Source organism: Sciurus carolinensis, chromosome 15 (genome assembly GCF_902686445.1).
Source record: "Sciurus carolinensis chromosome 15, mSciCar1.2, whole genome shotgun sequence".
In the NCBI taxonomy this organism is placed as follows: domain Eukaryota; kingdom Metazoa; phylum Chordata; class Mammalia; order Rodentia; family Sciuridae; genus Sciurus; species Sciurus carolinensis.
In genome coordinates, this window is record NC_062227.1 from 15,984,340 (window position 1) to 16,005,783 (window position 21,444).

Consider the following 21,444-nt stretch of genomic DNA (forward strand, 5'->3'; position numbering starts at 1 on the left):
GGTTTAATTTCATTTTGTTACATGTGGCTTTCCAATTTTCCCAGCACCATTTGTTGAAGAGGTTATCTTTTCTCTAGTGAATGTTTTTGGCACCTTTGTCTGGTATGAGATAACTGTACTTGTGTGGGTTTGTCTCTGTGTCTTCTGTGCCATTGGTCTATGTGTCTGTTTTGGTGCCAATACTATGCCGTTTTTTTTTCTATGACTCTGTAGTATAGTTTAAGGCCTGGTATTGTGATGACTCCTGCTTCATTCTTTTTGCTCAGGATTGCTTTGGCTATTCCGTGTCTCTTATTTTTCCAAATGAATTTCATGTTCGATGAAGGCTGTCATTGGGATTGTAATAGGAATTGTATTAAATCTGTATAACGCTTTTGGTCACATGGCCCTTTTGACAATATTAATTCTGCCTATCCAGGAGTATGGAACATCTTTCCATCTTCTAAGGTCTTCTTCAATTTCCATTATCTTTTACTTTTAATGTCAGACAATCATGCATCAGAACCCTTCCTTCACAACCTCTTGGCTTTATTTTCTTTTTAGTAGGGCTCACACAGGAAGTTCCTATGATTTACCCCCTTGTATTTCAATGATTTCTTTTTTTTTTTTTTTTTTTTTTCTCTTCTGAAGACATCAACCATTCTGTGGTTTGGTTTTGATTGTCCCTCATTATCAGGAAGGACGGTCCCACATCAGACTGGAAATAATAGAAGATTAGAAGGCAGTGTCAAAACCCTACTGGCCACATCTGAGCAAACATAAAGGTTTAGAGGGAATGATTTATAGGCTAAGCTTGCCTGGAGTCCATTGTCATGTTTAATCCTATTTGTTCTACAAGCAATGGAGCAATGGCTAACCTCTCAGAACATTTGACCAAATTATTTCATTAGAATTTGTACTTTTGCAGGTTTTTTTTTTTTTTTTTCAGAATGTTAAAAGTCACCAATTACAAAGTTTTACAAGGAAAATACAAAATAAAACTAACAGAGGAAAAACAAATCCAATTTGTTTTGAACCAAGAAACAATCTTTTTATAGTACTCCTAATTTTATCTAAGATAATCAAAGAAAAAATTTGTAGAATAAGTTTAATTTTATCAGAAAGCTATATCTAAGAATGTTTGTTAGAATCCTTTTCATGCAAACCAAGGTGAGTTACCATTTGGGCAGAAAGCATATTATATTACAATATATAATGATCAGTTTCTGCTAACACATTACAAAAGTAGTACAGTTTGTACAAAGGCTTGAAATTATTATTATTTTCTTTGTTCTCTGTATTTAGTTCTCTGGGACCCTAATCATGTTAAGAATTTATTGTACTATCTTTAGAATTTCTTACATAACATAAAACATTAAGGTAAATTTTTAATATAATCTATTAAATTAATGTTTATTTAGCAATTGAGAACACATTTTTTTTTATCACACTTTAAGTGTATTATGCACTATGATTTAGTTTTAGGTATTTATATCCCAAACAGTTGACTAAAGCTTTGGATTAATTCTAGCAGCAAATTCAGATTATGTATGGTAATGCAGTCATAACAAAAGTTCCACCTTTTGAGAAAACCTTTTTAAAATAGCCTTATTCATATCTTACATTAAAATCTTTGATTTAAAATTTGTTTTGAAATGGGGGATGAATAAAACAAGATTGCCCCCTATTGGCTATAGGGGTATGGCGTATGCTACTTAAAATGACTACAAACAATATATAAGGCATTATTAATATATAGTAAGAGGCAAAACAATTTTATCATTTTTATAGAATGTTAAGACAATTATAATTGACACATTATACCAGTCCCATTATAATTTTATAAAATTATTAGAATATTTATATCTATATAAATTACATGTCAAAAAGTATTAAGAGGGCTGGGGCTATAGCTCACTTGGCAGAGTGCTTGCCTCTCAAGCACAGTCACTGGGTTCCATTCCCAGCACTACAAAAAAACAAAAAAGTATTAAGTATATCACATATTATTGGAAAAATAATAGTAGCTCATTAAATCAGTTATAAAGTGATCATTTAAAAGACTTTAAAACAAATAGATACTTAAACAATCTTTAATGCTTTTAAGACAGTTTCCCTAATTAATCAAAAATTGAACAAAGCAGAAAGCACAAGATTATCTTGATAAAACACAAAATATTTGTTCCTTAAGCCATTACTTTGCATATTTTACTAAGAGCTGATTAACATTTTAAGAAAATCTTGTTTCTTTAAACATGAATAATTAGATTCTAGTTTTATATCAGTTGCATATAATTTGGATTTTAGAAAAATCTTATAAATAATTTTTTAAATTATAACCAACTTGATCACACATAAATTTTTCTTTATAACATTTGCCTTTTATAAACTTGTGATTTGGTAGACCCTCAGGGTTTTGCCCTATTTTTCTTCCCATTTTGGAAGAATGTTTACTTTAAAGTAGACAAAAATCTTATTTACCACATAAATCTTTTTCTCATTCCCATTTTTTCTTTTAAATTTTATCACCAAATATACAGCTCCATATTCAAAACTTTATAAAAATTTCTTTCTATTGCTGGTTTGTTTCTACCTTTTTTTTTCCTTAACCATACATTTTGGAAAAAATCCTCACAAAAATTCTGAATTTGGACAAATTACCCATTTTTAAGAAGATAAAATATGCTTTTCCAGTTTACTCATTGAAACTCAGCTTAAATTCTTTTTAAGTCCTTTGAATATAGAATTGCAAATGTTTATTAGAATTTTAACTCTTAATACACTTATTTTTAAAAATATACCAACTATTTATGAAAATTTAACAGATTCAAATATATTGTCTTTAAGAAAGCAAGGTTATTTGTAATTGATGTTTTAGTATTTTAACTTACAGATGATTCAAATGTTTTATATATTCATAAACATTTATCTATTTATACTTGCCTATTTTATCTGTTCTTAACAATTACCTGAACTCTCCATGAAAATTTTGAGGCATTAAACCTAGTGAGGTATAATCATCATCTAACCATTTTTTAAAGGTTGTCTTTATCTAAGCAAGAGAGCTGTACAAAGTTAAGCACATGGATCCCAAGGCACAATCCAACAATGTTAAAATGACTTTCCAGTGAAAGTCAAATGAAGAGGCTTATTATTCAGATTTAAGTTAACATCTTTCCCTATTTTTGTCAGTAGAGGAAGACACCATTACAAATGAAAATTTCTGCTATACAGAGTTTTAAAATGGTGCCCTGCAATGTCAGAAAACCATCTGGGGCCTTTAACTCAATTTTTTCCCCCAGTACTGATGATGGAACCCAGGGGTGCTCTATCACTGAGCTACTTCCCCAGCCCTTTCTTAAAATTTTATTTTTATTTGGAGACAGTATCTCACCATGTTGCTGCCTTCAAATTTGTAATCTTCCCGCCCTAGTGTCTGTGATAGCTGGTATTGAAGGCTTGCACCACTGTACCCTGCATACAAGTAGTTTTGGATAAATGAATGTGCTTCTTGTGTCAGCCGCAACCTCTAGTATGCAAAACCTCTTTTTAGTCTTCTAGTTTAACACACAATACAGACAGTCCCCGATTTGTAATGGTTTGACTTACAATATTTTGACTTTACAATGATGTGAAAATGATATGCGTTTAGTAGAAACTGTGCATGGAATTTTGAACCTTTTCCCAGGCTAGCAATATGCAGTAAGATACTATTTTATGCTGGGCAACAACAGCAGCCTGCAAATCACAGTCACCCCAAGAACACAAGAGGAAACAACCAAGGCTCTACATGAATGTGTTGCTCAGTCAGGATGTTCAATAGGTCAGATGTATTCAAGGTATTTTCAACTTAAATATTTTCTATTTACAATGAGTTTATCAGAATGTAACCCCATAAATGGTGAGGAGTATTTGTATTTGAATAAATGTCAGGAAAATCCGATATTTTCTCCAGCTTTAGAGAACGGGGAGGCTGGAATGGGAATGGGGGTTTAATTTGCAGTCATGTCAGATGTCATGTGTCCCAGACTCATTGCTTTACAAAGGAATCTGTGTAATTATCATAAACAAAGGGCAGACACAAGTCAAAGGCCACTTGAGCTGAAATTATTTAAGAATTTGATGTTTTTTTAATGTCATTGATGCTGCTTGTGTTTGTTTTGTGAAAAGATAGCAACCTAAAGCACAAATTTAAGATGTTAACCATGATTTTACTGAAGAACATTTGCTCACTGTCTTTCTCATATTTCAAGTTACATTCATTCTTCTCTGCTAGCTTGTCCCCATGGCAACAGTACCCAGGCACCATTTTGCTGGTTTTACATGCTAACTTAAAGCATCAATACAATTTTTGCATTGTTGTTCTTCTTACTTATACCAAATTAGAAAAATTAACAACAAAATGATACAAACAATAGGAAACACTTCCAAAATAATTTTATGAGGCAATATCATCATCAGCCTGATAGCAAAGTCAGACAAAAATACCACAAGAAAAAAAAAAGTACAGGTCAATAGCCCTGAAGGACATAGATATAAAACTTCTCAACAGAATTCTAGCAAACTGAATCCAGCAGCACATTAAAAAAGGATCACATACCATGAACAAGAGGGGTTTATCTCAGGGATACAAGAGTGGTTCCACGTTAAAAAAAAAAATCAATTGCAACACATAAACAGAATAGCAAATTTTTAAATACATGATCATCTCAATAGATGCAGAAAAAAAGTGTTTGATAAAATTCAATACCCTTGGGGCTGAAGTTGTAGTGCAGTGGTAGAGTGCTTGCCTAGCACACGTGAGGCGCAGGGTTTAATCCTCAGCACCACATAAAAATAAGTGAATAAAATAAAGGCATTTTGTTCATCTATAACTAAAAATATTTTTTTTGAAAATTCAGTACCCATTTTTGATAAAAATTCTCAGCAACTAGGAATAGAGGAAAATTACCTCAACATAATAAAGTTCATATGTGAAAAGCTTATAGCAAACATTATACCTAATAGTGAAAAACTGAAAGTTTTTCCACTAAGATCAAGAATAAGCTGAGGATCCCACTGATACAATTTCTATTCAACATAGTGCCTAGCCAGAGCATTTAGGGAAGCAAAAGAGTTAAAAAGCATCCAAATAAGAAAGAAACTGCCCATTTGCAGATGACATGTTGTTATATACAGAAAACCTGAATACTTCACAAAGATGTTAGATCTAACAAATTTTATAAATTTATAGGATATAAAATCAACATACAAAATAAATTGTTTCTAAACACTAATAACTACCTGAAAAGGAAATTAGAATAATATCCTATTTATAATAGCAGCAAAATAATAAAATGCTTGATTAAAACTTAACTAGGGAAGTGAAAGACTTACCCATTGAAAACTATAAAGAATTGGTCAAAGAGTAAAGAAGACACAAACAAATGGAAAGGTATCTTGTGTTCATAGATGGGAAGAATTAATAGTATTAAAATGCCCATAATACCCCAAGTAATCTCAATGCAATCCCTACCAAAATTCCAATGGCACTTTTTACAGAAATATAAAAAATTCTAAAATTCACATATATCCAAGATAATCTTGAAAAAATAACAAACAAAACTAGAGCCATCACAATTCTTGATATCAAAACATGTTACTTGGGGGCTGGGGAGATAGCTCAGTCGGTAGAGTGCTTGCCTTGTAAGCACCAGCACCAAAAAAAAAAAAAAAAAAAAAAAAAAATATATATATATATATATATGTTACAAGGATACAGTAATTAAAACATTATGATATTGGCATAAAATAGGCCAACATAACAGAAAAAGAGCCCAGAAATAAATTCATATGTATATGGTCAACTGACCTTCAACTAAGGTGCAAGGAATATATAAATACATAATGGAAAAAGGGTCATCATTTTATGAAATGGTGTTGAGAAAACTCAATAAACTGAAAAAAAAATACAAAATGGTAAAATTAGACCCTTATCTTACACCATAAACAAAAGTCAACTCAAAATGGATTACATGCTTTATTGTAAAACTCCTAGAAGAAAACAAAGGGGAAAGTGTCCTGATATTGATATTGGCAATGATGTCAATAATCTTGTGTATGACACCAAAAGTGCAGGGGGAAAATGTGAAACTAGACATGTGGGACTACATCAAATTAGAAAGCAGAGAAAAAGAGACAATACAATGAAAAGTCAACCCACAGAATGAGAAAAAATATTTCATAGATCTGATAAGAAGTCAATTTCCAAAATCGAACTCCTACAATTCAGCATCAAAAACACAACCCAATTAATAGATGGGCTAAGAACCCCTTCACTGCTTTTTAAAAATATTTTTTAGTTGTAGACCGACACAATACCTTTATTTTATTTATTTTTGTGTGGTGCTGAGGATCAAACCCTGTACCTCACATGTGTCAGGCAAGCACTCTACTACTGAGCCACATCCCCAGCCCCATTCATTGTTTTTATTTATTAATTGAATTATTAAGTAACCCAATTAAATAGCTCAATGAACAAATGGGTGAATAACAGTTAAGATAACTAGTGTAGTTTTTTAAAACAAGTCTTTGAAAGAATGTGGATAAATTGGAATCCTTGCACACTGTTGATGGGAATGCAATAAGGTACAGCCGCTATACAAAATAGAATGGAGGTTCCTCAAAAAACTAAAAGTAGAACTACCATATGATCCAGCAATCTGACTTCCGGATATTTATCCAAAAGAAGTGAAATTAGAATCTCAAAGACTTATTAGCATTCCCATGTTTACTGCAAACTCTGTTCACAATAGCCAAGATATGGAAACAAACTAGATGTCCACTGGTGACCGAATTAATTTTTAAAATATGGTATATACATACAAAGGAATATCACTCAGTCTTACAAGGAAGGAAATCCTGCCATATGTGACAAAATAGATTAACTTCAAGAAGATTATGCTAAGTGTAATAAGCCCACCACAGAAAGTCAAAAAACTGCTTGATTTCATTTACATGAGTTATCTAAAACAGTTAAACTCCTAGAAGCAGAGAATAGAATAGAGGGTGCCAGGGCTTATGGGGAGGGGAAGTTATGGGAAGTTGTTAATTAACAAATATAAAATTTAAAATTTATGCAAGATGAATAAGTTCAGAAATCTGCTCTACAGTGTTATGCCTATAAATGTACATTCAAAATCTGTTAAGGGGTAGAGCTCATGTTGGGTGTTTTTAACACAATAAAATTTAAAATGAAAATGAAAAATTTTTAAATAATACAATGCAACGAGGACCAAGTTTCAACCCCCAACATTGAAAAAAAGATAAAAAGAATAAAAATAAATAAAAATTTAAACAGGATACACTTCAAAATATTCAGATGCAAAAATTTACATATGTCTAAATGTTCTTGGCTTTTTATTCCACAAATTTGGAAAAGAATCCAGTACTGAATTCTGAGTAGGGAAACATTCAGAGTAGTTAATTCTATGCAGAAGCTAAATCGTAGGACAGCTATTAGTGATAGTAATAAAATTGGATAGGGCCATGTTCCTAAATATTTGCCCAATGGCTAATTTTTTTTCCTAACCACCAAGTGGAGTTTTAGACTCCCAAGTTTGAATATTTAATATTTTTCCACCATTTTCAAATATTCTGTTTAAGCATTATTCTAAATATCAGGACCAATTAGCAGATCTAACAATCTCTCCCCAGCTCTTCTGAATGCTCTCAGGTATGAAGTAAAGGAAGAAAACAACTCAGGACTAATTATATCTTAAAATAGGACTAAAGAACTTTCATTTTTAAAAATCAAGGGTTTTTAAGCCACAGGAAGAAAAATAAAAATCTTACTTGCTACCTGGTTTTGTTTCTTTAAGAAATCTTATGTTTGTGAGAAAGATATACAATTTCCTACTTATCTGTTTTTATATTGATACTATAAATATACAACTTAACTCATTATATAAGTTAAAATACATTTTGGTTTACATTAAAATGAGTTATAGCATAGAAATATAGCAGTGAAGAAAAAAGACAAAGAAGAGAGACAAGGATTAAAAACCACCTCTCAGAAAAGGGCAGGTAACACATACCCAGAAAATGAGGACAGGAATTTAGACTTTCATGTAGCAACAGTGATCTGGATGTGTCCCTCAGGACTTTTAAAATCCTTGTTGCATTAGTACAGATCTTGGCACAAATACCCCTAACACCCAGACCCAATGGAACTTCAGTGTGAAGAGGACTCTGCTCCCTAGAGCTAGGAAACACTAAGTTTATGAAGTTGCTCATTCATTCACCTAGATAGATTAAAGATTAATTGACCTTTAACTCTTTTCTTTCAGTATTGGTAAATCAGGAAATCCAAAAGCATCTACAACTCCAGATCAAGCCCTAGGCAAAACTGTGAGGGAGGCAAGGGAATTCTCAGGTCTTTTCCTCTTCACTTTGGATACCTCGCTGGAGAGAAGTGTAATGGCTTGCAGGGCAGGTTGAGGTGGTGGTGAAAGCTGGGGTGCTTAGCCACCATCACATAGACCTGGAGGTGAAGACAAGCTCCACAACTTTTTAGGGGACCTGTGAAAACAGCTCCAGCTCTCAAGTGATAATAATAGTACTGAAGTTATTGATAAGATTTTGTTGCATTAAAAAAAAACTATTTAAAATGCATAGCACACTGCTTAGCATTGATAAGCACTCATTAGATATTGTTTACTACCCTGACTAGCCTAAATTTCCTTTTCATGGCACTCAGTTTTACCCCTGAAGTTGGCCTGGTTTGTGTGGTCTAGTCAATGGAACAAGGATCACAAGAAAACAGTTTTGGTTCAACAAAAAGTCCATAGCCTCTGAAAGATACATGTGCAAGAAGAGTCATGTGGAAACAATATGGATAAGATGATCCTTAAAGTTTCTGGGTTAGTCAGCTTTCCATCACTACCACAAAATAACCTGAGATAACTTATAAGTGAAAAGGTTTGTTTGGCTCACTGTTTAGGATCATTTAGCCTGGTAGCTTTGAGTCTGTGGCAAAGTCAGTGCTTTGTGGTAGGAGTATGTGATAGAGGAAAACCACTCATCCCACGGCCAGGAGGCAAAAGAGAGAAAGAGGAAGGGAGTAGGGTCTCACAATTCCTTCAAGGGCACATCCCCAAGGACCAAGGAAATTTCACAAGGTCCCACCTCCTCAAGGTTCCATCACCTCCCAATAGCACCACCCTGGGGATACATGGGCCTTGGAGGGACAATCAAGATCCAAATATAGTACTTGCCTACAACTAAACATCCCTAGGAATCTGTGAAATCTTGGTCCTTAGAAGCAGCCATTCTGTCCTACTGCCTATTCTCCTCCACTCTCTAGCTCCCTGCTTCCTCTAGCACACACCTGGGCTCAGAGAAAAAAATCTTTTGACCTGCTCACCCAATCAAGTATGAATGAGCTGCTATTGAGGCTCCTCTTTATTTTAGGACATAGAAGAAAAACTGCACCTTGCTCTGGTATAAGAGGACTCGCTGTTATCTATCAAGATGAAGCAGATCTTAAGATGGATGCAGGTTTTGTCTACTTTTAGAATTGAAGACAGTAAGTCGCTCTGCAGAATGTTTTGAATATTATGCAAAAAACCACTTTGGGTGACCTCTATGCTTGGTCAAAAGCTGCCTTTTGGGTACTGTAGCACAGACCTCAGTGATGCCTGATGAAGCTCAGTATGCCACAACCTCCTGCTAGGCAATTGTTAAAAGGGATTATAGTAGTAAACATGTATCTCTCGAAACTCAGAAGCATCTCTCAGGGACTGGGAGCCATTCCCAAAATGTTATCAAAAGAATGAGAACTCGGTCTCCAAGACTCCACAGGGGGTCAAGAGTCCTAACTTTGATAATCGCCAGCCTACAAACACAGCTAACCTGGACTTCTTTATTCTAACCAACCCTTTGTACTTTCACTCTTCTCTGGCTCTAATGAGTCCCTATACCCGCTTTAAAGTTCAAATCAGATATTGTTCAGTTCTTTCCCCTACTGCTAGGCAATTTTTAAATAACTTTCTCATTTCTAAATATTCTTTGTTTTGCTTTGTTTTGTTTTGTTTTGAGACAAGATCTTGCTATGTTGCCCAGGTTGGTCTCCTAGGCTCAAGTGATTCTCATGCCTCAGCCTCCCAAGTACTTAAGGCTACAATTGCACACCAACATGCCTAGCCAACTTCCTCATTTATAAAAGTTCTGGAAGATGACCTCAACATGGATGGAACTAAAAGTCTTAAACTAACAGAACCTTAGATTGAGGACCAAGAGCTAAACAGACTATATTCAAGAGTAAGGGGAGGGTCATGGTATAGCTCATTTGTAGAGTGCTTACCTGGTGTGGATAAGGCTCTGGGTTTGATTTCCAGTACTGCAAAAATAAACAAAATAAGTGAGGGGTGCAAACTATGAAATTATACATAGGACTAAAATAGTAAAAGCAGACTGGGATGCAGCTCATTGGTAGTAGCTCTTATACTATCATACATGAGGCTCTGAGTTTCATTCCCAACATCACTTACACACACACACACACACACACACACACACACACACACAAAATAAAAAATAAAAAGGAAAAGACACAATTGCATCCAATCAAGACCTAAGACATTATGAGATCCATTGACTGGACAGTAGTGGAAACATATTTAGCATGACTCCTGTTTTCTTGTTGGTTGACCTTCAATGAAGCCCTTTAGTTTTTGCAAAAACTGGTGCCATAGTATATATGTCCATGGGGTGGGGGGCCTGTGAAGTGAGGGAGCAAGTATGAGATGGCTTACACCTGAGACCAACTGAATATAGAATACCATGTACCAGAATTGGAAGTCCAAGTCAAACATAGAAGCACAGTCTTATGAAAAAACCAAGATCCTCAGTTATAGCAAGGAATTATCAGCAGCATGTAATTCCTGTGGCAGATTTCCAGGTGGAACTGAAACTGGCATTCTTAGCTAAGACACCAAGAAGTGGTTAAAGAGCATTGGAAATTTAAGGTAGCTAGATGCGTGCAAAAGCCAGATGTTGTGATGAGGATACTATCTATATTAGGGTTCTCTAGAGGAACAGAATCATTAGGATATATGATTATAAAAAGGGAATTTATTAGATTGGCTTACTTGACCAGATGCTGGATAGTCCACAATCACCATCTGCAGACTACAGAGCTGGAAGAACCTGTACCTGCCCAGTCCAAGAGGCAGAAGCCTTAGAACAAGAAGGATAAACAGTGCTACCCTAGTCTGAGACCAGGATTTCTGGAAACTACCTGGAGAATCACTGGCAGAGTCCGCTTTGGAAGAGTGAAGAAGCGAAAGTCCAATATCCTGACGATTGAAGCAGCGTTCAAGAACCCATTCAAGAAGAGTCGAACCTGCATCTGCATCTGCTTCCTTGTTCTTCCAACTTTTATTCCATCCAACCCACCATCCTATTAGGCAATGCTGCCCATGCTTTTTTCCACTTCAGTTCAGTATCCTGCATTCCAATCATTCCTGGACATGCCCTCATTGACACACCCAGAAGCGTCTTAATCATCAGCATCTCTTAATCCAATCAAGTTGACAATTCAAATTAACCATTACACTATCCATATTTTTTAAAAAAACTGCCTTTTCTCCGCTGGCACCGCTGGCACCAGCACGGCAGCCAGCTCCTCCTTGCCAGCCATGGCATTCACGGTTGCGGCCTTCTGCTACATGCTGGTGCTGCTGCTTACCACCGCACTCATCTTCTTCGCCATCTGGCACAAGTCATTAGCAAAGGAAAATTCCACAGAGCTCAGTGGCATGTACCTGTAATCCCAGGAACTCAAGAGATTGAGGCAGGAAGATTCCAAGTTCAAGGCCAGCCTCAGCAGCTTATCAAAGCCCTTAACAGCTTAGTGAAACCCTGTCTCAAAATATAAAGGGCAGGGAGTATAACTCAGTGGCAGTTCCCAGTACTGGAAAAAAAAAAAAAAGAAAAGAAAATTCCTTTTAACTATAGCATTTGATGAACTGAAGACTGATTACAAGAATCCTATAGACCAGTATAATACCCTGAATCCTCTTGTACTTCCAGAGTACCTCATCCATGCTTTCTTCTGTGTCATGTTTCTTTGTGCAGCAGAGTGGCTTACACTGGGTCTCAATATGCCCCTCTTGGCATATCATATTTGGAGGTACATGAGTAGACCAGTGATGAGTGGACCCGGACTCTATGACCCTACAACCATCATGAATGCAGATATTCTAGCATACTGTCAGAAAGGATGGTGCAAGTTAGCTTTTTACCTTCTAGCATTTTTTTACTACCTGTATGGCATGATCTATGTTTTGGTGAGCTCTTAGAACAACACACCGAAGAATTGGTGCAGTTAAGTGCATGCAACAGCCACCAAATGAGGGGATTCTATTCAGCAAGATCCTGTTTCCAAGAGTAGCCTATGGAATCTGATCAGTTACTTTAAAAAATGACTCCTTATTTTTTAAATGTTTCCACATTTTTTTTGCTTGTGGAAAGACTGTTTTCATATGTTATACTTGGATAAAGAATTTAAATGGAATTATGTATAAATTAATATAAAATGATTACCTTTGGTGTTGACAGATTTGAACTTGCACTCCTTAAGGAACAGCCATAATCCTCCAAATGATTGGATTAATTACTGACTGTCCTTAGTCCATTGAAAGCTTTTGTTTATAGGAGCTTGTAGGGCCCATTTTGGTTTTATTGAAATGCCATCTAATTATAAATTAGCTATAGATATCAGGTGCTTCTGATGAATTGAAAATATTTATCTGACTTGTGGGAAACTTTATAGGTTTCCTCATTTATCATGTAGATGATTATATATGGATACATTTACAAAAATAAGAAGAGTGGGATTTTTTCCCTTCAACTTGAATATTATCCCTGTATATTGCATGAATGAAAGATTTCCCATATGTCCATCAGAGTAATAGACTTGCTTTAATTCTTAAGCATAAGCGAATGTGATATAAAAATATATACTGAATTACTTGTGAAGAATGCATTTAAAGCTATTTTTTGTTTTTATTTGTAAGACTTTACTTATTAAGAAATTGATTATATTATGCTCTGTTTTAATCTGGTGGTAAAGGTATTCTTAAGAATTTGCAAGTACTTTAGATTTTCAAAACTGAATGAGAGAGAAAATTGTATAACCATCCTGCTGTTCCTTTAGTGCAACACAATAAAACTCTGAAATTAAGACTCAAAAAAAAAAAAAAAAAAAAAGCTGCCTTTTGCATTAGACCAACTTCAAGTTGCTCACTGGGGAAGCAGTGGATAAATTTGCATGGAGCCAATGGAGTCTCCTGAGAGGAAAGGATTTGACCCTTTCCCTTTTAAGGTTCAGTGTTAGAATGGCTCTGAAATGTTGAGGGCATTCCAAATAGTAAATACTAGTAAGAAAGAGAACTGTTCTGATGTGCTAGACAGGGGAAGCGGTAGTCTAGTTAGATGCCATGTTTCAGAATGTGAAATCATGTAAATGTGAATTAAAAGACCTGAAATCTTGTGACCTTAGCTCTTTTGACCAAACTGAACTAGCAAGAATGTCACCGTGGGAGAGAATAAGAATATGTCAAAGTCACATGGAAATGTGAGGGACTCAGACTATCTTGAAGGGGGATAAAACAAACTGAAAGACTCACACTTCCCAATTTCAAAATTTATCACAAAGCAAGGATAATCAAGGTGTTTGTGTTACTGGCATTAAGATATACATATAGATCAATAGCATATAATTGAGAATTCAGAGGTAAATCTGCACAGCTATGATCAATTGATTTTTTAAATTTTTATTTTGGATGTTGATAGACCTTTATTTTATTCATTTATTTATATGTGGTGCTGAGAATCAAACCCAGTGCCTCACACATGCTAAGAAAGTGCTCTGCCACTGAACCACAACCCCAGCTCCCGGTCAATTGATTTTTGACGAGGGTGCTAAGATGGGTAAAGGATGGTATGTCAACAAATGATACTGGAAAAAACTGAATATTCACATGCAAAAGAATGAAGTTGGGGGGCTTGGATGGTGGTTCAGTGGTAGAGTGCTTGCCTAGCACTTGTGAGGCACTGGGTTTGATCTTCAGCACAACATAAAAAGTAAATAAATAAATGAAATAAAGTTATTGTGTACATCTACAACTAAAAATATTAAAAAAAGAATGAAGTTGGACCCCTCACCTCATACTATACACAAAAAGTAATTCAAAATGAATACAAGACCTAAATGCAAGTCCTAAAACAATAAAACTCTTAAAAGAAATAGTTTTATGATAATGGATTTGACATGTCAAAAAACATAGACAACAAAAGAAAATAGATAAATAGGAGTATATCAAAATTTAGAACTTTTGTGCATCAAAGGACAGAACAGAGTGAAAAGGCAGCCCACAGAAAGGGAGAAAATACTGGCGAATCATAGATCTTATAAGTGGTTAATACCAGGATATATTAACTTCTATGACTCATCACCAAAAAACCAAACAAACAGAAAACCTGATTTAAAAAAATGAGTAAAGGACTTGAATAAACATTTACCACTGGAGATGCAACTCCATAGAAGAGGACTTGCCTAACCCTGAGTTCAATCTCCAGGATCACAGAAAAAAAAAAAAAAAAGTAAATGTTTTTCCATAGAAGACATATAAATGGTCAATAACACCATGGAAAAAAGTGCTCAACATCATTACTTATCTGAAAAAAAGTAAATAAAAACTATAAAAGATACTACTTCATACATACTAAGATGACTAGAATCAAAAAATTGAACATAAGAAGTGTTGCCAAGGATGTATAGAAATTAGAACCCTCATACATTGCTGGAGAGGATGTAAATTGATACAACCATTGTAGAAAAATAGTTCAGCAGCTCTTCAAAAAATTAAAGATAGTTACAATATAACCCAACTAGTTTCATACCCAAGAGAAATGAAAACATATGTCTAAACAAAATGTGTGCATAAATGTAATAGCACTATTAATCATAGCTAAAAGGTTGAAACAATCCAAATGATCATCTCCAACAAATGGATAAACAAAATGTGTTATGTTCACGTTATAGCCATAAAAAGGAAGACTGATACATGCCGCAGTATAGTTGAACCCTGAAAGCATTATGCTAAGTGAAAGAAGCCAGATAAAAAATACCATGTTATATCATTCCACTTACATGAAATGTTCAGATTTGGCAATCTACAGAGGCAGAAATTTGCTCAGTAGTTATTTCTAGTTAGGGGTGAATAGTCCAGTGTCAGGGGATGTGATAGGTAAAAGATAATGTTTTCTTTTGGAGATGATAAAATGTTCCAAAAACGACACAATGATTGCACATATCTGTAAAAATCCTAAAAACTATTCAATTGTAGTTTAAATGGATGAATTGTGTGGTATGTGATTACATCTCAATATAGCTATTTTTCAAAGATAATAATAAACAGGCCTTTAAAGACCCTGATTAGGGCACACAAAGCACCATTTTGAGAGGTCCTGATCCTTATGACCATGTCTACCACACATATGTTTGCGGAATTGTATTCACTTCAGGTTTTATTTCAAAGAAATAAATATCTAGCATACCTACATTAGAAAAATCATCACATCCTCTCTCTTCAAAAATCTGTTGTCTAAAAATGTAAGTTGTTTCCTCACCAGAGAAGAAAAATCCAAATATACAATACTAATAGTAAACTAGGTAGACATAGCATTACATAAACATGTTCTCTTGTTTAGAAAGGATGCTATATCTGCCAAATTTGTGTCTATAAAATGGAGATTTACCACTTAATAAAGTTAAATTGATTAAATAAAATTTTGTTTGGAAGTGGTTAGCAACGTACTAGAAAAGACTAATTCGTCAATAAATTACAATAATTACTATCTACTACAAGAAAACTCTTTAAACATCTTTACTTATGAATCTATCAGGTTTCAAATTGTCTTGATTGACCCTTGTTTCAATTTTTCCACTTTCTGATTTGAAGCACATTATTTAAGAAAAAGTATTAGCAAAAATCATTTATTAAAAATTTCCTGGTGATGTTGAGACAAATAAAAAATAACACTTTAGTAAATAAACTAATGTTTTCTGATTGAAGTCCAAAAAGAAATCCAATTTTATTATTATTTAGACAGTTAAAGAGGTTTTCTGTATATGTAACACAGTAATGTCCACATAATTATTTGGCCACTGCCACAAAAAAAACTTACTTTTTAAAATTCTGTGCATATTGCAAATATTGAAGTATTGATTTTACATATGTAGTATGTAGGACTCTGCTTTACCACATATAAAAGGAAGGCTACTAGCCCTGGATATTTCACTTCAATAGCTTATTTCACATGAAAGGGAAAAAAAAATGAATGAGATTCAGAGGAATGTGTTTCTGTTTGGAGTCTGCAGTACAAGGCTACTATTGCTGCCATAGCAACCAGATCCTAGATGGCTTGCCAAGGAAGCATCTCTTCAGACCAGCTGTCTGGTGCAAAGGATGGCAGCTGCATTGCTACTCTGCCCTCATTTGCATCTCCCTCATTTACAGTTGCTTCCAAAATGTTTCTAGATCATTGATTTCAATTTTTTGAAACCTTAGTTATGACCTCCCCTCTGTTCCTCTCTATTCCATAACCAACTCCTTACTCAACAAAATTGAAAACTTAAGCTCAGTTCTCCTTTTCTCCATCCTGCCCATGTGTAGAAGATAGTGATTTATCATGTGATGAGCAAATGTCTGCCAATGGACTTGCTCAAAGTCAATCCTTTTGTATCTTAAAAAATAATCACTGGGCAGAGACTCATCTGAATTCTTAATTTTAAAGCATTGGTCCCCAGTTATTAAAATTAAGACCAGTACATGGATATTAGAAATAGTTAAGAATAGTGAATGTGCAAGGCCTGGGGTTTGATCCTCAGTACTGAAAAAAATGTGGTAATAGTGATTAGACCCTACCATTATGTGTGTCTGGTGCCAAAGGTCAAGGGTCCAGAGAGAGACACTGAGCAGGGTCCTACAAGAGTACATTGGATTGTCTCAAGGATCCCATCCATTAATTACTGATTTATCATTTCCCAATCTCCCAACCTTCCACCCTCTACCACACTCTCCCAATTAAAAAAAGGCTCCATGGCAGAGTTTTTTTTTTTTTTAATGCAGGAGTTTATGGGAAACATCACCTGTAAGAAGAAAGGGGAACAAGACTGTGCAGAGGAAGAAGTTCAATTGCAGTTCATTTGTAATAGTGCCCTCAGCTGATTCCTTAGGGAGCTATCTGGAGCTCTTTTGACCCTTAGGGTTAGTTTCCCTGTGTCAGAAATTTGAATTGGCAAAATTGACAAATCATGGAGATTCATAGATCAAAGAAGTAATTAGGGTTGCAGGACCCAAAGGTCACAGATGTTTTCTAGTACCTGAAGAATAAACCAGGAGGATGCAAAAACAGTACTGGCTCATCTACATGAGGAGGGACACTGAAAACAACCCACCTCAAATAGGGTCCCACACAGTACATGCCAGCTTAAGGGCTCCATCCAAGAATTCCTACTGGCTTCCTTTTCCCAGTAAGAACTCCACCCAGACCCTATCAGTAGAATCCTTTCTCCCTACAGGACCTGGAATGATGCTCACTTGGGTGTCTGCACTTAACAGAGCCTCAAAAGCTTGAGTTACTCTTCTCACATTCCACCAATGAAGTTCTCCAGCACAGGTAAATATGTATGTGACCTATTCCTTTGAAGGCAGAGTGGCCTTGGCCCTACCTCTATTATTTTTTTCCTTGAAAGCATCTAAGGCAGAAGAGAGGGAAATGGGACAGATCAAAAAACACGAATAGGAAGCAGGTCTGTGCTCATCTGCAAGTCCATTTATTTTCAGTTTAAAGTGACTGTCTTCTCAGTGCCAACCATCCAACTTTTGGACTTTTGGTTTTGGCCCACCGAAAGTTTTCTGCCCTCATTATTGAAACCATTTACTTTAGCTTTGGAGAACTTTGACTCAGCAATCATAGCGACATTGTCAATTGGCTAGGACTGCAATGCGTGATAACATCCCTTCTTTCCCCTGCCTGGAGGTACAATAATCAAAGCACCATTTAGAAGCTTGTTTCAATAATTGCCACACAGACTCTAAGCATTTACATTAGTGAGCTTTCTGTCACTATAGCAAACTACCTGAGATAATCAACCTTAATAAAGGAAAGGTTTCTTATGGCTCACAGTCTTAGAGGTTTCAATCCATGTTCAGGTGGTCTATTCTTTTTTTTTTTTATTGTAAACAACTGTTTCTCTGTTTGTACATGGCGTAAAGGCATACCATTTGTGTAATCATAAATTTACATAGAGTGATGTTGGTTGATTCATTCTGTTATTTTTCTCCTTCCCCCCACCCCTCCCATCCCTCTTTTCCCTCTATACAGTCCTTCCTTCCCCCATTCTTGCCCCCCTCCCTAACCCTCACTCTAACCCTAAAACTAACCCCTCCCACCCCCCATTATGTATCATCATCCACTTATCAGCGAGATCATTCTTCCTTTGGTTTTTTGAGATTGGCTTATCTCACTTAGCATGATATTCTCCAATTTCGTCCATTTGCCTGCAAATGCCATAATTTTATCATTCTTTATGGCTGAGTAATATTCCATTGTATATATATGCCACAGTTTCTTTATCCATTCATCAACTGAAGCGCATCTAGGTTGGTTCCACAATCTGGCTATGGTGAATTGAGCAACAATGAACATTGATGTGGCTGTATCTCTGTAATATGCTGATTTTAAGTCCTTTGGGTATAGGCCAAGGAGTGGGATAGCTGGGTCAAATGGTAGTTCCAAGTTTTCTAAGGAATCTCCATACTGCCTTCCAGAGGGGCTGCACTAACTTGCAGCCCCACCAGCAATGTATGAGTGTACCTTTTTCCCCACATCCTCATCAACACCTGTTGTTGCTTGTATTCTTGATAATCGCCATTCTGATTGGGGTGAGATGGAATCTTAGGGTGGTTTTGATTTGCATTTCTCTTATTACTAGAGATGTTGAACATTTTTCCATATGTTTGTTGATTGTTTGTAGGTCTTCTTCTGTGAAGTGTCTGTTCATTTCCTTAGACCATTTGTCGATTGCGTTATTTGCAGTCTTGGTGTTGAGTTTTTTGAGTTCTTTATAGATTCTGGAGATTAGTGCTCTATCTGAAGTATGATTGGCAAAGATTTTCTCTCACTCTGTAGGCTCTTTCTTCGCATTGCTGATAGTTTCCTTTGCTGAGAGAAAGTTTTTTAGTTTGAATCTATCCCAGTTGTTGATATTTGCTTTTATTTCTTGTGCTATGGGAGTCCTGTTGAGGAAGTCTGGTCCTAAGCTGACATGTTGAAGCTCTGGACCTACTTTTTCTTCTATAAGATGCAGGGTCTCTGGTCTGATTCCGAGGTCCTTAATCCATTCTGAGTTTAGTTTCATGCACGGTGAGAGATATGGGTTTAGTTTCATTCTGTTGCATATGGATTTCCAATTTTCCCAGCACCATTTGTTGAAGAGGCTATCTTTTCTCCATTGCATATTTTTGGCCCCTTTGTCTAGTATGAGAAAATTATATTTATTTGGGTTTGTGTCCATGTCCTCTATTCTGTACCATTGATGTACCTGTCTATTTTCGTACCAATACCATGCCGTTTTTGTTACTATTGCTTTGAGTATAGTTGAAGTTCTGGTATTGCATACCCCCTGCTTCATTTTTCCTGTGAAGGATTGCTTTAGCTATTCTGGGTTTCTTATTCTTCCAGATGAATTTCATGATTGCTTGTTCTATTTCTGTAAGGTACGTCATTGGGATTTTAATTGGAATTGCATTGAATCTGTATAGCACTTTTGGTAGTATGGCTATTTTGACAATATTAATTCTGCCTATCCAGGACCATGGAAAATCTTTCCATCTTCTGAGGTTTTCTTTAATTTCTTTCTTTAGTGTTCTGTAGTTCTCATTGTAGAGGTCTTTCACCTCTTTTGTGAGATTGATTCCCAAGTATTTTATTTTTTTCAAGGCTATTGTGAATGGGGTAGTTTTCCTGATTTCTCTTTCTGAAGATTCATCACTTATGTATAAAAATGCATTAGATTTATGAGCATCGATCTTATATCCCACTACTTTTCTAAATTCACTTATGAGTTCTAAGAGTTTTCTGGTGGAATTTCCTGGTTCCTCTAAGTATATAATCATATCATCAGCAAATAGGGATAGTTTGAGTTCTTCTTTTCCTATTCGTATCCCTTTAATTTCTTTGGTCTGTCTAATTGCTCTGGCTAGAGTTTCAAGAATGATATTGAATAGAAGTGGTGAGAGAGGGCATCCCTGCCTTGTTACAGATTTTAGGGGGAATGCTTTCAGTTTTTCACCATTAAGAATGATATTAGAGATACTGAAGAAAAAATATTTAATCTCGAAAGCAAAGTTGAACAAACAGACAAGATGGTAAGAAATCATGAACAGAAACTGCAAGAACTATGGGATATCATGAAAAGGCCAAACTTGAGAATTATTGGGATTGAGGAAGGCTTAGAGAAACAAACCAAAGGAATGAATAATCTATTCAATGAAATAATATCAGAAAATTTCCCAAATCTGAAGAATGAAATGGAAAATCAAGTTCAAGAGGCTTATAGGACTCCAAATACACAAAATTACAACAGACCCACACCAAGGCACATTATAATGAAAATACCTAACATACAAAATAAAGACAGAATCTTAAAGGCTGTGAGAGAAAAGAACCAAATTACATTCAGGGGGAAACCAATACGGATATCAGCAGATTTTTCAATCCAGACCCTAAAAGCTAGAAGGGCCTGGAATAACATTTTTCAAGCTCTGAAAGAAAATGGATGCCAACCAAGAATCTTATACCCAGCAAAACTTACCTTCAAATTTGACGATGAAATAAAATCATTCCATGATAAACAAAAGCTAAAAGAATTTACAAAAAGAAAGCCAGGATTACAGAACATTCTCAGCAAAATATTTCATGAGGAAGAGATAAAAAACAAAGAAGCATATCAGCAAAGGGAGGAATTACACTAAAGGAACTGTCAAATAAAGGAGGAACCAAGATGTGTCAAAAAATAAATAAATAAATAAATAAAATTTTAAATATGAACCAAATGACCGGGAATACAAATCATATCTCAATAATAACCCTGAATGTTAATGGCCTGAATTCATCAATCAAAAGACATAGATTGGCAGATTGGATAAAAAAGAAAGATCCAACAATGTGTTGCCTGCAAGAGACTCATCTCATAGAAAGAGATACCCATAGACTAAAGGTGAAAGGATGGGGAAAAACATACCATGCACATGGACTCAGCAAAAAAGCTGGAGTATCCATCCTCATTTAAGATAATGTGGACTTCAAGCCAATGTCAGTCAGAAGGGATAAAGAAGGACATTTCATACTGCT

The 21,444-nt window shown here is 35.4% G+C and overlaps 1 protein-coding gene across 1 annotated transcript; it reads left to right on the forward strand.

Moving 5' to 3' along the window:
• The first annotated feature begins 11,657 nt into the window (after positions 1-11,657).
• On the forward strand, positions 11,658-12,636 carry LOC124965287 (protein cornichon homolog 1-like). Its single transcript, XM_047526131.1, has 2 exons — positions 11,658-11,740; positions 11,957-12,636. Exons 1-2 carry the CDS (start codon positions 11,658-11,660, stop codon positions 12,318-12,320), a joined length of 447 nt encoding a protein of 148 aa, XP_047382087.1. The 3' UTR covers positions 12,321-12,636.
• Positions 12,637-21,444: the final 8,808 nt, after the last annotated feature.